Raw genomic sequence first — 16692 nt, 5'->3', positions numbered from 1 at the left:
TTATTTTTAGGTTATATTATGGTATCTTATTATTTAAGATATATTTTGGTAATTTTCAATCTTATTTCAGAAACTAATGAGTTGTCATATAGTATAATAAGTTACCATATAGTTTATTATTAACAAATAATTTGGTATACTACACGATAACTTTTAAATGAAATTTTTTAATAGACTTATTTAATCACTCATGTAATTTACATATCTCATTATTTAATATAATTTTGCGTTACATTCAAGTCTATTTTAGAAACTAATTTGTTATCATATAGTATAAAAAGTTACTTCTATAATTTCAAGTTACCATGAATAGGTTATTAGAAATGATATTATTTAGTATAACTGCATTTTCGTTGCTTTTTAAAATCATTTAAGATACAAATTGGTTACCTTTTGATATATGACTATATTTTTGAGTATCCTAACCAACAAACTTATTGAGTTAATAAAAAGAGTTTTCTTATGTTCTATTTAAAAGTTATCAAACAAAATTCTAAATAATCTATTAAAAAAAAGTTACTCAAAATGTTCCTAAAAAGTTGTGTAAAATACATATCTTTTAAATGTAGAATACAAATTTTGGTATATTCATTTTTTTTAAGTGTAAAATTTAATTAATTTTTTGTTAACAAAATATAAAGAAACTAAAATATTTTTTTATTTTAGTCTTCTTCTCCAGTAACGTCGAAAAAATATATACTTCCCACATTTCAAAATGATCACCTTGAAGAGTAGGTCACGATAGTACCACTCTTGAACTCAACTAACTAGTGATGTGGTTGGAAATTTTTTTTGAAGTTAAGGAGAGAGAAAGAAAGAGATAAAACTGAAAAATACCAAAAAATGTGAAGAAAAAAACAGTAATAAATTAAAGCCTAAATTAAATTAAATAAGACACCATATTTTTGTAATTAAATTACAAAAAGGGTACCAACTGTAAATTTTCCTAAAATAATTTTAGAATATGTTTTTCAACTTCTCGATCTATTAGTTAAAAAAAATCAACATGTATCATATTTAAATTTGTAAATTCATCAATTTTTTATTAAACTAGCGTAATTTGTGTTAAATCAAATCTCTAGTAATGAAAATTTGGTCAAAAAATAAACAAAGTAATGGATTTTAAAGGTACAGTTTAACCCATCTTATCAAAGATGAGTTATTTGTCCTCCCACAATGTAGTTTATGTCTTTTGAGAAAGGGCTATGGTTTAGAATGAAGAAAAGAAAGAAAGAGCCAAACAGAAGATAGATTGACAAAATGTATTTTTCTCTTCTCATGTCAGCCTTAATTTTGGGATAGAACTTTAGGTTGAGTCAAACCAATTATCTTTTCAAGCCCTGCTTCTTCTGTTCTATCTGTATTTCCCTTCTTTGAGATGATACATGCCAAAGGCGGGAAATCTTTTTCAGCTTCCAGTTCGTAAGGTTTTACAGGAATCCTGCCATGAAAACCAGACAAAAACACACAATAAGAAAGAAAACAAATCAGGTGGGTGAGTTGAATGACTAACACATTCTACAATTTTATGGCATCCAAACAACTTACACCACTTCATTCCCCGATAACTCTTGTTGCTTCTCAACTCTCAGGACAGATATAACTGAATCTGTCTGCTCGCATGCTAATTGGGAATGCAGTCCTGATGGTGATGGTGAATGCCTTAAAGACCCAGACTCGATGTTTCTAAAGGTGGGAGATGAATGTTTGGCTGGAGAAGAATTCAAGGCGAGCACAACAGGCTGAGGGATTTCTGATTGAATGGTATTCGAGGTGCCTGGAAGGAATGGGAATTCTTCCAGCGAAAGATCAAGTGGGCTACTGCTTTTACCCTTATCCTTTTCGGAGGGCTTGTTGTTATCATCACTCTTTTGGGTTGATTTCAGAGGAAGACTATGTCGTGCAGGTTCTGGAGTCCTTTTCCACGGCTTCTTATAAATATCTTTGTAGAGATAACGAGTCTGCCATATCCAAACAATAATGGTAAGTTGCTCATTCGGACATTCCATGCTAGAACAAAGGGACCCAAATACAAACTAAGAAAAGAGAGGTATGAAAATTTTACCATGTCAGGAATGTATGTTCCTGTTCCTCTTGATTTCCCCATTATAGAAGTACTAAAAGTTGCAGCAGGTAGTAGTGACAAATTAGGATGATAAAGCGGCATTCTTGGGACAAATGCTTCTGTACCCCTTCTTTGAAATCCATTCTGGTTGGGCTGCACTGTCCAGGACAGGGTACTCTCATTCCACACATAAGAAAGGGTTTGATTCGACTGCATAGAAATAGTTATGAAATAATCATGGTACCACTGTGTGTACTGTAAACCACCATAGTAACTGTCATAGTCTCCACTGAGGTCATAAAGTTCACATCTTCCAGTACCAAATGCAGGAACAGGAGCTTGGATATCTGGCCTTTCTCCCCTTCCATTTCTGTCCAAAGTGTTCTTAAAGAACTCCTCGAGTCCTTCACCCAGGCCTACTCCTGGTAGCACGAGTATCTCTCCAAGCCTTTGAGTTCCATGTGAAAGAGCACATATAATCCGATGGAAATTACCTAAATGAAAATTTGAGAGTGGTAGCTCATCATTAATAAATTAATAGCCAAAACTTGTAAATCAATACAAATAATGTCTGATAAAACATAGGCTTCTATAAGAAACAATATTTTGTAGTTTTCCCTGTAGTTTAGATATTGCAATGTCATGTTCTTTTTACCTCTTTTGATTAACTACCAATTGTAACAGTAAGAGCCCCAGAATTGTGAACTGGTGGAAAAGAATAGAAATGAACAAGAACATAAGAATACGTTAAGGTTTTTGAGAAGCCACTTCATAGAAACATGTTAAAAGGTTACAAGCCGCTGATGCCCATCTAGGACCTCAAATATGGTTTGCTGATAAATGCCGTATTTCGTTTCAGTATTTTAGATATCAGAATCAGTTCATAAAATCTAGGGAGCCTGCATTGTCACTTCTCTAGTTATAGCAATAGCAAAATATTACTAGTTCCATGCACAGGCCATTAAATAGGGTCAAACATAAAAAGAAACTTCCATCAAGTAAAACTAATCAAATACCTTTACTAACACTACGACCTAGATTGTTGTTGTCATTTAGAGGATCTAAAATGTTGAGTCGCTTAATTGGGAATTCATGCACTTCAGCCTCACTTGCCCTTATTGGAATTGAAAACATATCTCTGCAGTTTTTCAGAAACTCCTTACTAAGTAATTTATCATCATCACCTTCTGTTCTCTCAGCTGCAAAAGTGCAATTAAGTCATCCATAATAAACAGTTAACATATTATATAGCATCTGGATGCAGATATATAACTTACTCATGATTTCAGCAAGGGAAGACAATGCAACAGGACCGTTTATAGTGACACAGTAATTATCCCAATCAAATGTGCTATAGTACTCCAAAAATCTATACAGTACCTGTTTACACAAATATCATAGTAGTATTTATGTACTTGCACCTCCAAATCAAAAAGATGCAAACATTAGTACAAAAAGCCAATACCTCTAAAGGACCACGTAGTGATGCATGAAAGAGATTGACGATATACAAGACCAACGTTTCCAGTGCATAGGTTGAAATCAAACCATGATGCGCACCGAGAATTCGGCTCTCATAATAGAGCCATGCTTTGGCCAAGATAATACTGCGTTTAAATAGATGGTCCTTCCCCATAAGCTGATCAACCTGAGAATGAAAGTACCAAAAAATTCAGATATTTGTATAGAAAAGAAGAAAGAACCCATGTGATTGATGTCATATATATACAAGGAGAAAATGATGAGGGGCCAAGCAAATAAATTCTGTTGCATCATGCTGAGCCTAAGAATGAGAAGAATTTGTAGTAAGCCCGAGCAATGCTGGCAAATTACAATAAGTGAATTAACACGACGTAAAATTTGATTCCATTTATGTCAACAAGGTAAAAACCATATAGAGAATAAAGTAACTCAAGTGGAGCAGGAAGTATGTTCGCATAAAAAATAAAAAGTAGCAATAACAAAAAGTAAATAATTGCAAATAATCTAAACAATGGCCAGTCATATATTGCTTATAAGAATTCTTATACCACCTAAATATCACCTGCCATTACTCTAAGCTATTTAGCGACCGTAAGAAAGAAAACAAAAGACAAAGCTTCTATATCTCAGGATCAGTTCCAGACCTGCTCCATGAAGCAGAGAGTGCAGAGGCCAGCTACTTGATTGAAAGAGATATCCACTGCTATATCTTTCACAGTGCATTTCACAACCTTAACCTGCTATTCAAAATCTCCATATCATAAAAAAATAAAAGATGAAATTGGACTCCAACCATTTTCCAAAATAATGAGAAAATAGTAGTCTCTTAAAACTTATAACACGAGAAATAGATTAGAAAAATAAATCTATAAAAAATGAGAGAAATTAAGTTTGGATATAGAATGGAAGCAAAAACAGGGAAGATATGCTTTTGCATGGTATACGAGAAATGGCACAACTAGTGTCACTAGTGCAAAACATGCATACTTGCATTGGTAACCAGGCAAGAGATTTACAAACAAAGAAGAAAAGCCTTCAAAAGAAGGCTTCAGCAAACAAATGAATTCCCTGCACCAACCAAAACCATAATTTCTAGTCTCAGCAGAATTATTTCCAACATAAAATCAAATTTTAGTTGGTAGAAAATCAACACAATATCACTGAAAACTTCTAAAACAAAAGTCCTCCAAACTAAGATTTTTTGCATTTAAAATTGAGTAATGATATGTGCACACAAAATTTGCACAAAAGATTACAGACTTGTGTTTTTCATCCAATCACATTTATTTAAGATCCCCACTAGGTTAAAAATGCTTGCCACATAGGTGTGTGTAATGTTTTGGTATAAATTTGTGTGCACATATCATTACTCTTTAAAATTTTCCATACAACTCTTTCCCAACATGACGAATTTGTTTTATTGCCTTCCCTTTCAACATTTGGCATTCATAATTAACTTGGATTTCACATTAAAAAAAAAGTGAGAATTTTATGCTAAAAGATTGTAATATATTGATTTTTTTGTTTGGCCATCCCGTCATTCTTGTCTTCGCATTTATTAAACAAAACTATTATTACCTATTGGCTCTGTGCCCAAAAAAAATACTACTGGATTCATTGTCACCAGCTGTCTTAAGTAAATTTCCAATTGTTTAGGTTGTCCCAACCTCAACATGTAGTAAAACCCCATATCTACTTAGTTATTCATTAAGAGAAAATCAAGGGAAGTGGAATCATATTTCTATACTTTGGTAAAAAGGTTTTATCCAAGGATCTGTGGTTTAAATTTTTTGAAACTAGACACCCCGCCTAACCCTACAAATGAAAACTTATATACTATAGCAATTGTTATGTAGGTGCCCAAGAGGAACTCGAACCTTAGACATTGTGGGAGCAAACCATAAGTCTGGCCATTTGAGCTACACCTCTTGGGTAGGATTCCAGTTTGATTAAGCAATGGCTTTGCAACAATTGTACATATTATCTCTTTAGTTTAGGCAACCAGTAAAAGATAATTGAACCTCCAACGTTTCAACCATACATATATTAATTTCATACTGACATGTAGAATACTGTCATTAAATTTCACTATGAAAAAAGCTATTTAAGTTGAAATATGGGTAGAAGGGAAGAGTGAGGTCAATCAATATAGGGGAAAAAAAAAAAAGTGATTGCCAGGTAAAGCTTAAGATTGGCGAATAAATGCATCATATCATATTTTCCTTTAGCTGACGCCATCAGTTCTCTTTATGGTTTTATTCTATTTGTCAATCTCCCAATGTATTGTAACTGTAATATCTAACCGGTTTTCACTTATGGGGGAAGTAATTAAAGGTGTGGATTGTTCTCAAAACGCTTAGTCTGTAAATACCAAAAAATGTTCCATAAACAAGGGTTCAACAGTATCCACATGTTCATGCCTGGTTTCCATTTGACATGCATGGATTATCAGTTTATACTAGCAATCCAAGTGGAAAATCAAGCGCCAGTTAGACAGCTACACTCAGAATACAACTAGTAGCAGATACTGCAGTCATTTTGGCACTATAAAAGTGAGAAAATGGAAAAATCAAGGTCTTCAGATTTTTAGAAATTTTAATTTCATATATAACACTAGGAACGAAAGAAGCAAAATGAATAAACAGCCACGAACAAAAAGGGAAAAAGTTATAATACATTGTAATACTAGAGTTTAAAAAAAAAATCATGTAATTATCATCACAAGCATTTTACATATAACCAAGCATGCGAGGTTTATGTACTATGATGCGCATGGCAGTCTATTTTTGCTGGCATATCAGTATGTAAGGTTTATTAATGAAGCTCTAAACTCAAAATCTTTTATAAATAAATAAAACTGTCACTGGAAATGAGAATTAATTAGTGTCCTTGGTTTTAAAAAAGATCAAAGTTAAGAAAGGCAAACCTGTGCATTAATGTATTGAACATCTTTAACTTGGAATTCTGAGTCTTCTTCACGTTTGAGTATATTGCACACTTCTTTGGCTAAATCCTCTACCAAGTTTTGATAGCTGAAAGTAGTCAAATCAATATCCCCATCAGGAAGATAGGTCTTCAGAGGGACTGACCCAAATGATAAAACCTGCACAGAAGAGCATATGAGAAATGGAATAACTTTCATGATAGTTTAGGTCACTGCATCACCAATATATAAATATTAGCAAGAAGTTCATAAATTTCCTCATGAGAGACTACCTTATTTTGACAACAATAGAAAACTCATAAAAAAAATCAATTGGCGCATGTGGATTGCATAAGAGAAGAGATATAACAAAAACGTTGAGTTGCTCTTTGACTATTAATGGAAAAGATGTCAAGGGTGTTTAGTGTTCTGATCTTGTTGTTTTGTAATTTTTTTATTTTTCTGTCAACTATTTGTCCATGTAAAAACTTGTATTTCATCTTAATTAATACAAATTTTGTTTCATATTAAAAGAAAAATAAAGAGAAAAAAGATCAACAGCTAGCACATAAAGCTCTTAGATGCAAGTGCTATAGTTTCCTGGTCCCCAAATATTGTAGGGTTAGGCGAAGAGTCTAGTTTCAAAATATAAAAAATAAAAAATAAGGCTCTTAGATGCTTAACACAAGTGACAACAAAAATTACCAAAAAAAAAGCAAGTAAACAATAATTAAATGTTATCACAACATATAAAATAAAATATAAGGTCAACTTTTGAAGCGAAAAGAGTACCATCTCAAAAACAGTCTCCTCATATGACAAATTTAAATTTCAGTTTTTCTATTCACACATGGTGTCATCAGCCAGAAAATACAGGATATCCAATCAAAGCCTTGAAACCTAACACTTGGCTTTGTTTCCCAACGAAAAGATATGATTTAACGGATAAGGTATAATAAGAGACAAAGTGAAATATAAATGTACGTATATATTAAAGGATATTCGATCAATTTAATGATACTCCGAAGTACCGGGGCATAACATGTACCTACACCTCATCCAAAATAACAATAGATCCAAAGACTTTAGATGGAAATATAATTATAATTCTTATGACATCAAAAGAAAAATCAAGAGTGATTAACGAGAGCCAGTTCCCTACTGCTGTCCTGAGATTGCAGTACCATAAACAGATTTCAAAAACCATTTTTCCAAAGAAAAAGAACAATCTTAAGCATACAATACAAATTTGAAATAATGGATCCCCCTCAAACTATCATTGATGATGAGTTGACAGTGTTAGTGACCTTAATTAGCCCCAAAATATTAACTTATAGGAGAAGAAACAGAACAAAATATAAATAATTCATACATCAAGAAGAATCAAAAGAAAGGGGAGCAGAAAACTTCTCACCTCTGTTCCAAAATGTCCATTAATTAGCCTCCTCACATAATTAATGACCTCCTTTCTCTTCTTATCAGAAACTATGTTTGGTTGGATGATACATAATATCTCTTGGGTTCTTTGCTCTCCCATCAGCCAGAGCTCAGCATCAATTGACAATGGGTCTGGGGTGGGTAGAGAGAAGGAAGAGGATAAAGAGGAGGAAGGAGACAAATTTTCTTGAAAATCTTCCATAAGTAACTGAACTCTTTAGCTTTTGAAAATAGGGTAATCCTCACAGATACAACTGCAAGTATAGATTTTAGCAACTGACTAATTAAAAGGCATTAGAAACCTAGGAGAAGAAAAAAGGCATAGAAAATAAATTAGATGCATTGAAAAAATTTACGAGGCCTAAGAACTAAGTGAAATGGAAGTGTTTCAAACAGAAGAGTTTGCACTAGAAAAGCTAGCAAACTGGCAAAAAGAAAAGAAAATTGCTAACAACTCAAAAGGAACCTAATCCATGATATTGAAACAAAACTGAGAAGTAATTGAGCTACTTGGATACTTCAGGTAGTCCAAGTACTTCCACATCTTGCAGTCCTGAAGAAAAAGATTTCATAAGCTTCTGATATGATAGGAACAACTGTCCCATCTGAAGAAAAAAATGAAATACAATAATACAAACTAAACAAGAGATTGGGGATATTTTGACATTAGGTTATGAAGGGAAGGGTTAAAATAGTGAGAGCATTTTAAAAATTTTAAAACACTAGGTACTAAAAAAAATAGTGTTTGCAAAGCTTAGCAGAAAAGGGAAAAGGTCAGTTTTTTTTTTCCTTTTTGTTTTTTTGAATAAAAAAGAAAAGGACAAAGTTGATACAATCAAAAATGAAAAGAATAATAACATTGTTCTTATCCCCCTTTGTTAAGAGAGATCTAGAAGAAGAGAGCGGATAATAAGTGATGTAGAAATGAGAAAACTAGAATAAAAAAATGATTAAGCACTCTAATGCTATTCAAAACTCACCTCCGATTCAGAGATGAAAACACTCACTCAATTTGTGCAGGTTCTGCACAATCTGGATTATTCTTGACTAATGAACTAAAATAGAAGAACAGTTGTAGTAGGGTTCTAAAAGTAAAATTTTGAACATTTCCATATGCACAACTAGTATTACCAACCAAATCATCCTTAGCCATCTCATGTTCCCTTCTCCATTCTTATCCTAAATCACTCCTATTGTGTTCAGATTACAAATTATGACCCTATTTAATTTCATATCTCACATTGTCTTTCCATACCATATTTAATTAATTGCATTTAATGCTTAGATGTGTTGCAAATTTCTCAAATGACTTGTCTTCTATATAAATATGACAAAGACAAATACAAAAAGACTCATTAAATGATATTTAGGAAGTTCTCATGCCCTGCCAAAATTTACCACAGAACATTGACCAAACCAAGGTGCTACAAGCAGACAAACCTCATCATGTTTAAACCCATCATTAATTAAATTTATTGGAACTTAATGACAAACAATTATATATGTGTATAAATATATATATATATACACATATATATAAAAAGGTCTTAAATCAAGTTCCTAAACCCTATGCATCGACCATATGGGCTGGATATAATAAGTTGAGCTCCAAGAAAAAGAGGGCAGTACTGAAAGCATAGCCACGACTGTTCAAATGGGTAAGAGCATGCAAAAATCAAGCCAATTAATTAGCGTTACTGAATTTTGGCCATCTTAATGGTCTAGCAAAAGAATATTACGGGTTGACAAATTACAACTGAGTCCTTAAGAACATCTTTAAATCTCAAGCTTGGTTTAGTAACTAAGCAGGCTTACAAAGAAACATAGCATGTTGTGACAAGAATAAGATCATAAGGTTAAAGGTTAGTGAGTTTAGCCTTGAAAATCATGTTGATTAACATAACCAGGTAACTAAAGTTGATACCTACCTGCAAAAAGGTCTTGGATAGAGCAGCTTCAAAGTTCATATTCCAAAATGCTGACATAATTTTTTTTTCTTTTTTTTCTTCAATCTTACGTGTACATGTGTAAAGAAAATCTCTCATACCACCAACTCATTGAGAGTAACAGTTGATATTGCTCCAGTCATAGTCATGTAGTTACATTAAAGGGAGAAAAAGGTAAAAGGAAGGAAATGAAAACGTAGTATAGAGAGCTTAAGGTGGTCTTGAAAGTGCATTCCACTTGTATCAAGCTATTTTTGGAATAAAATCAAGTTTGACAAAGTAAAGAAGAAATCACACTTCCCCCCTTTACTTTTAGAGGAAAACTCCTGCAATTCTTTGTACATGATTTTGGACTATGCATCTAACTTAGTCAACGCAATAAAAGCTTATCATAACTTTTAACCGTGTACTTCTACAAAGGCCACAACTTTTAACACATATCACACACAAAAACACATGATAAATATAAGTTAATTACACGAATAAAATTACCGGAAAAAAAAACATACGTGTAAGTGTATCAGTAGAACTGCTTTGAATCATCACCATTCACAACTTCATATCTCCTGAAATTATAAAATGTCAAGTTTCTTTAAGCCAACGATTCTTCTGTATAAACATGGCTAGACATCTCCCTATTTATTTTTCTTCTTTTACCTTTTCTTTTTTTTTTTTTAAAAAAAACTAATAATAATCTTTCACATTATACATTAAGAAATGTTATATAACCACTGGTAATGCCCTAGGTTATCCATAAAAAATATGTCATATGCCAAATTAATAAATAAATTTGGTAGTAAAGCTCCATATAATTTCATAATCCACGAAACAAACTATATTGAATATCTCTCCCTTTGTAGTAATAACTCGTTTATGCCAATTCAAAAAAGGAAATACAATCTTACTTTGGTGAGACAATAAAACAGAATCTGCAAGAAGACATAGGGGGAAAAAATCCCACTTTTGAATGACAAAATCAAGTAAATTAAATATAAAAGAATGGGCAACATGTGAGAGCCATTGATTCAAATCTAAAATTAGAAATACTTTTTTTTTAACTTACCAATGTAACGCTTTACAATGGCAACTTTTTTCCACTTCCACCTCGTCTTCTTGCTTCTGCAGAAGTATACCTCGCCCCTGAAACCCGTAAACTCCATTGAACAGAAGCTCGACATCTCAGCGGAGGAAAACAACAAAGCTTCCAAAATTGAAAACCCTAATCCCAATTCTCCAATCCAGTAATATGCAAAGGAAAAGGACCCAACAATGGTGGTCCAATTTGTCAAATCAGCCTTGGTCCCACAATATCAACAAAACAGAAAATAATACTTGAAACAACTTTATGACGTGGCAAAATTATAGCCATTATATTGTATAAAACATGTACACGTGTCATCATAGAATCGATCGTCACTATTAAAACCCGCCGAAACTAACTCCGTAGTAATCTCAAGTTATTTCCCGCCATGTGGGTTTTCGCTTCTAAAACCCTATCTTCTTCTCCATTTCTCTACAACCCATTTCCAAACCGCCATAGCTCGAGCTCAAAGCTTAAGCTCAATTCGAGCTTGAGCGTGAAGTTCGAGTATGAGACCGAAAGGGGTCTGGATTTCGAGACCGGAGAGTCGTTTTTCCGACACGAAAGCGCCACGGGTCGGGACCTTGGTGTGCTCGCGGCGGCGTTGTATAAGAAATCAAAGGCCAGACTGCGAATACTCGACGGATTATGCGGTTGCGGGGTTCGGTCGCTTCGGTACCTCGTCGAAGCCGAGGCTGATTTCGTTTTGGCCAACGACGCGAACGATGATTGCAGGGATGTCATTTGCAGGAACTTGTCACAGGTGCCCAGAGGCTCCGACGATGAGCCCAGGTGGACGGTGACGCATACCGATGCGAACCGAGTCATGATGGAGTTTTATCTGCAAAGGGATTTCTTTGATTTGATTGATATTGATTCATTTGGGAGTGACTCTTCTTTCTTGAGGCCAGCCATTAATGCTTTGAGATATGATGGGTTGCTTTACGTTACTTCGACTGATGGTTACTCTTCAGGTGGTCACCGGCCTCATCAGTAAGTCGTATAACTATTCTGCACTTAGTAGCATTTTCATTTTTGGACAGTCATAACTATGTGTACTTTCTCTGTCAAGTTCATTAGCTGCATATGGAGCTTATGTTCGGCCTCTGCCATATTCGAATGAGATTGGACTGAGAATGCTTATAGGTGGAGCTGTTAGGGAGGCATCTGTATTGGGTCATCGTGTTGTTCCGCTTTTTTCATATTATTCATACCATGGACCTGTTTTCAGAGTCATGCTTCGAGTAAATCGTGGGAAACTTTCTGATAACTGGTACTTATTGTTATTGGGAAAATAATAATCGTTTCATTACTCATGATTAAAAAAAAAGTGTTTCTTTCTCTTAAAAGTTATTAAGAATGTCTTGTTTGAAATGGTATCAAGAATTTTCTGCATAATAAAAGCAATTCGATATTCATATTATTTTTCACTTGTCCAATTTCTGCCAGTCATTATAGTTTCGTTAGCTACTGTCACCAATGTGGAAACTCTCAAACATTTTCATTTGATGAACTCAGTCAGATTAGTTGCTCCTGCGGCAATTCAAAGGCAGGTAACTCTCAAGCATCATTATTAATCTGTATTCCAAAAAATAAAATTCAATGTGATGGTGATTTCTTCTATTACTGTGGTAGACTTACAGGACTGTTTTTCTGTTCTGCTTCAGACAATTTTTCACTATTTTAATGTTCAAAGACAGACTATGTTCTTTATACCATCATTTCTACAAAGAACTAATAAGGCGTATAAACAGAAGAGAAAAGTATATTGACCCTCCTTGTTGTTTAGCTATCATTCAAAGTTTGAAATGCAGCAGTCGTTACTAGTTTTATCAGTGAGTGAACTGACAGAATTCTTATAGTTCTTACCTGGTTTCTCAGTCCATCATCGTCTCGGGGCCACTTTGGACAGGACCTCTTCATGACTCCTCCTATCTTACAGAAATGTTAAATTTAGCTAAGGAATGGGGATGGGCAGGTGGAGACACAGAAACAGCTCTCGAAAAACTTTTGAAACAAATGGTGGATGAAAGTGATCCCCGATTACCATTTGGTTTCATCAAGTTGGATGAGGTAGTTACGCAAATATATACTCTCTATTGCCTATGTCTTATTTCTATTGATAGTTATGTTCTGCTATATCTTCCAAATATTAGATCTTAAGGACAGTGTTTTCGTTTCGTTTCCAGGTTGCAAGCCGTGCAAAAGTAAACTCTCCACCCCTAAGAACCATGATGGACGCCATACAAAAGGTATTATTCTCATTTTCTTTTGTAGCTTTTCAGTCACATTTTGGTGGTTGCATAAAATATAGGTTTCTTTCTTCATATGCTTTTCTGAAAAGTTCACGAAAAAAAAATCTTGGGTGTTGGATGGATCATGAGCTACAGATTTAAAGCACATGCCCCATGTATACTCTTTCTTTGTCTGTGTCTCATTGTTAAGATGACTATTAAGGCTTGGCCACACAGCTTGACCATCCAAGTTGGAACCTCAAATATAATGGCTGTGTAGAGATCCAAAGTCTGATAATTTGTTGGCCGAAACTTTTGCAGGAGGGTTATGCTGTTAGTAGATCACACATTATCTCTAATGCACTAAAGACCAATTGTCCCATGGCAGAATGCATAAGAATTGCCAAGGAATTACAGCCACGTGCCTATACTGAAATTTTGTAACTTGTTGGACAATGCTGCCGGTGAGCGTTGTTGCCCACAAGATGACATTTAGGTGACGTTTGGCTGGAGTAAATGAAAATAGAGGAATGAGAATGTGATAATGAATAGAAATGGAATTGAATAAAATTTAATATTAATAAAAAATTGATAAAAAATTATTATTATTTTTTTTTTTTTTAATTTTGCATTGGAATGGTCTTTTACTCTTATTTTCAAATAGAATAGTCATTCCACCAAAATTATATAAAAAAATATTCCATTAGAATGACTGCAAAATCTTTAAATTGCAATCAATCAAAGGAATAGAATTAAAATTGATTCTTTTCTATCCAATTTCATTCTATTATCTCTTATAATTTTTGTTTTCTCGAAATGGTAGTTTCATAATTTTGCTACTGAGAGTATTTTGTAATTTCATATATTTATGAATTTAGATATGTATGGATTCCAATGATAATAAAGATTCTCGATTTCTTATGCTTGAGTATTCGGAATGAAATTTAAACTTGGCATGTGCATAATGTCTAATAAATAATTAATTATGTGGGTTAATTTAATTATTTATTTATGTTGTGAATATTATTATTATTATTATTATTATTATTATTATGAGCATAATAATATTATTAATAATATAGTATGAGTTTATTTTAATTTATTATATGGTTTATTGCTTTGTTATTATTTAAATTGATTAAATAATGGTAATTTCATGTAATTGTGAAATGACCAAAAGTTCATGTTTGAATTTGGTTGAGGGGATATTAGAATATGATTTAAAATTCAAGTAACTAGTTAAATTCAAAATTTAAATTAGATATAATAAGATCACAATTTCTTTTATTTAATTTAAAAAGAAATAAAAGAAATTTTTTAATCATAGCCTTAGAATCAGTCAACAACAACCAAGTGGTAAGGGCTTCGTTTCTTTTTGTTTAAGCACGATTTAGAGGGCCTCTAAACAGTTCAAAATCGTGGGAAGAGAGAGAGAGAGTTGCACGAGTGGTAGAAAGATCAGTTCTTGAATTTTCTACAGAGAGATAAATAAAGATTTCAGGTTTAAGAGCTCTAGGGAATTTTAGAGTGGTTTGAATATTTGGAATGTATTTCCTATGATCTAAGAAGTGTATTGGACGTAACCAAATGGGTTATAATGTTAGTTTTTTAAAATCACTATTTTTCACCATTAAAGTGAGTGTTCTTGAATGATTTCAGATCTAAGGGAACATGAGAAGTTCCAGGTTTGTTTGAAGTGTTTAGAAAGCTTAAAGGAACCCCAATAAGTGTTTTGGACATGAAGAAACATATCAAAAAGATATTAAAGAAAATTTTGCATTTTGACCACTATTTTTTGGTGGTGCACCGGCGACGGGGAAGACAATCACGATCCGGCCATCGTGGGTTGATTTTCTTGAGCTTCAAGGGTTGTTTGAGGTGCTAGGATATTTGAGAACAACTTCCAACCAGTTTGGAGTGTAAAAAACAAGCGGAAAGAGGGGTTAGAATCTCGCTGGCGATGGAGAAGAAGAAGATTCTGACGAGGCTCCAGCAAACCCGATTTGGGTATTTCCAAAGGTCTTTTCTCAAAAAAAAAATTCTTGTTTTAGATTCTACATTATTTTTTTGGGATGTTTGGTGAAGTTTGAGAATTGTTTGAATTTTTCTAGAATTATTTGGTGTTTTTTCAAAGAATAATTATAAAAAATACTTAGACTATTGCAAAATGCTTTAAATGATTTTGGATGGGTTACTATGTGTTAGGAAACAGTTCTGGACAGTTGGTTTGAGTTTTTGATTGTGTGTGTATTTATTTGTAATTATTTGATTTAATGCCTAGATTAATTATGAAAATTACTTAGCACATGTTTTAGTCACTCTTTGAATTTTTGTGATTTAATTATTGATTGTAAACTAATTTAGAACTGAGTTTGAAGCTTAGATGTTGCATTAAGGAATTTTTAGAATTTAATTGTTGATAATGTGAAATAGATGGGTTTAAATTGAAATAAATGCTATAAATTGTTGCTCTCTGTTTGTGTACTGTTTAAATAACTTAGTAATAACTTTAAACTATTTTGAACAAATTTAGAAGCATGATTACGATTGTGTTATTATTTATGGATAAATATTTGGTAATTTAAATATTAAGTAAGGAATTCTTGTCATGTGCTCCATGTAACGCCTTACTACTCAGAGACCGTTACTCTTATTTTAAACAGTGCTAAACTTGCTAATTGAGTTATTTGGCCATAATCGTATAACTAAATGTGATTAACAGTTTAGGGTTAAATTTTTTGGTCAAAGATACAACGTTTCACTAAAAACGTTTACTGTATACATTGGGATCCCAAAATACATTGAAAATGATAATTATAATAAAATATTTATAACCTGCCGACCTAAGCGGCAAAATAGGGTTCAATCCTAGTTCCTCTTTAAATCCTCGGCTGTGGTGGTCGAGCAGCCACATATGTACACTCGTCACCTAAGCTTTCCAACTCAAGGGTGGTCCAGCTTTCTTTTACATTTACATGCACCACATAGCACCCGTGAACCGAGGCTCAACAAGAAAACTCAAACATGCTCATAAGCAGACAATAACATGCCACCAAATCATAATAAGCATGCCTAGTAGTAATAACTCTTTTCATGCATGCAGACAAGTACAAATAAATGTTTATGGAGTTCTGCGCCCTGAGTAGATGACTAATAAGTCTCTCTGGGGAATTGCACCCTGAATAGATGACTAATAAGTCTCTCTAGGGAATTGCACCCTGAATAGATGACTAATAAGTCTCTCTGGGGAACTGCGCCCTAAATAGATGACTAATAAGTATCTATGGGGAACTGATCCCTAAATAGATGACTAATAAGTCTCTATAGGGAACTGATCCCTGAATAGATGACTAATAAGTCTCTCTGGGGAACTGCACCCTGAATAGATGACTAATAAGTCTCTCTGGGGACTGCGCCCTAAGTCATGTGACATGTTGGTCACCTGAGCCTTTTAGCCCTGGCTCTAAGTAACTAGCCTTAGGCTAGCCAAGCTCTTTAGTTTTCTTTGACCAATAGGTCGATCA

At 33.6% G+C, this 16692-nt stretch overlaps 2 protein-coding genes across 7 annotated transcripts; one reads left to right on the top strand and one right to left on the bottom strand.

Annotated features, from left to right (window-relative positions):
- Positions 1-1099: 1099 nt before the first annotated feature.
- On the bottom strand, positions 1100-11110 carry LOC133798235 (uncharacterized). 5 transcript variants are annotated; one of them, XM_062236457.1, is made up of 12 exons: positions 10917-11110; positions 10363-10419; positions 8374-8460; positions 7885-8161; positions 6474-6650; positions 4192-4287; positions 3531-3713; positions 3343-3445; positions 3082-3264; positions 2066-2559; positions 1549-1961; positions 1100-1441 (listed from the first exon to the last, which is right to left on the bottom strand). In XM_062236457.1, the coding sequence occupies exons 4-12, from the start codon at positions 8107-8109 to the stop codon at positions 1288-1290; spliced, it is 2028 nt and encodes a 675-aa protein (XP_062092441.1). In that variant the 5' UTR covers positions 8110-8161; positions 8374-8460; positions 10363-10419; positions 10917-11110; the 3' UTR covers positions 1100-1287. The 5 variants fall into 5 exon arrangements, with proteins under 5 accessions (XP_062092441.1, XP_062092443.1, XP_062092445.1 ...); XM_062236459.1 differs by lacking the exon at positions 8374-8460; XM_062236461.1 differs by having other exon boundaries at positions 4192-4284; positions 7885-8460; positions 10917-11109.
- Positions 11111-11293: 183 nt separating this feature from the next.
- Positions 11294-13777, top strand: LOC133798234 (tRNA (guanine(26)-N(2))-dimethyltransferase). Of its 2 annotated transcripts, XM_062236454.1 has the most exons (6): positions 11296-11927; positions 12007-12207; positions 12384-12483; positions 12816-13007; positions 13124-13186; positions 13490-13777. In XM_062236454.1, the coding sequence occupies exons 1-6, from the start codon at positions 11323-11325 to the stop codon at positions 13610-13612; spliced, it is 1284 nt and encodes a 427-aa protein (XP_062092438.1). In that variant the 5' UTR covers positions 11296-11322; the 3' UTR covers positions 13613-13777. The 2 variants fall into 2 exon arrangements, with proteins under 2 accessions (XP_062092439.1, XP_062092438.1); XM_062236455.1 differs by lacking the exons at positions 12816-13007; positions 13124-13186; positions 13490-13777 and adding an exon at positions 12570-12788 and having other exon boundaries at positions 11294-11927; positions 12384-12487.
- The last annotated feature ends 2915 nt before the right edge of the window (positions 13778-16692 follow it).

This window comes from Humulus lupulus, chromosome 8, assembly GCF_963169125.1.
Source record: "Humulus lupulus chromosome 8, drHumLupu1.1, whole genome shotgun sequence".
NCBI classification, from domain to species: domain Eukaryota; kingdom Viridiplantae; phylum Streptophyta; class Magnoliopsida; order Rosales; family Cannabaceae; genus Humulus; species Humulus lupulus.
Note: the sequence above shows the minus strand (reverse complement) of the source record. Positions and strands in the feature narration are given on the sequence as shown.

What these genes read in the sequence shown, in the direction of transcription:
- LOC133798235 (XM_062236457.1), bottom strand. Translation starts at nt 8,109, where the DNA reads ATGGAAGATTTTCAAGAAAATTTGTCTCCTTCCTCCTCTTTATCCTCT. An exon ending in ATGGACATTTTGGAACAGAG is followed by an intron (nt 6,651 to 7,884) that starts GTGAGAAGTTTT and finishes TCTTCTGTGCAG; the next exon opens with GTTTTATCATTTGGGTCAGT. An exon ending in TTATCGGGGAATGAAGTGGT is followed by an intron (nt 1,442 to 1,548) that starts GTAAGTTGTTTG and finishes TTTTCATGGCAG; the next exon opens with GATTCCTGTAAAACCTTACG.
- LOC133798234 (XM_062236454.1), top strand. Translation starts at nt 11,323, where the DNA reads ATGTGGGTTTTCGCTTCTAAAACCCTATCTTCTTCTCCATTTCTCTAC. An exon ending in GGTGGTCACCGGCCTCATCA is followed by an intron (nt 11,928 to 12,006) that starts GTAAGTCGTATA and finishes TTCTCTGTCAAG; the next exon opens with TTCATTAGCTGCATATGGAG. An exon ending in GTTTCATCAAGTTGGATGAG is followed by an intron (nt 13,008 to 13,123) that starts GTAGTTACGCAA and finishes TTTCGTTTCCAG; the next exon opens with GTTGCAAGCCGTGCAAAAGT.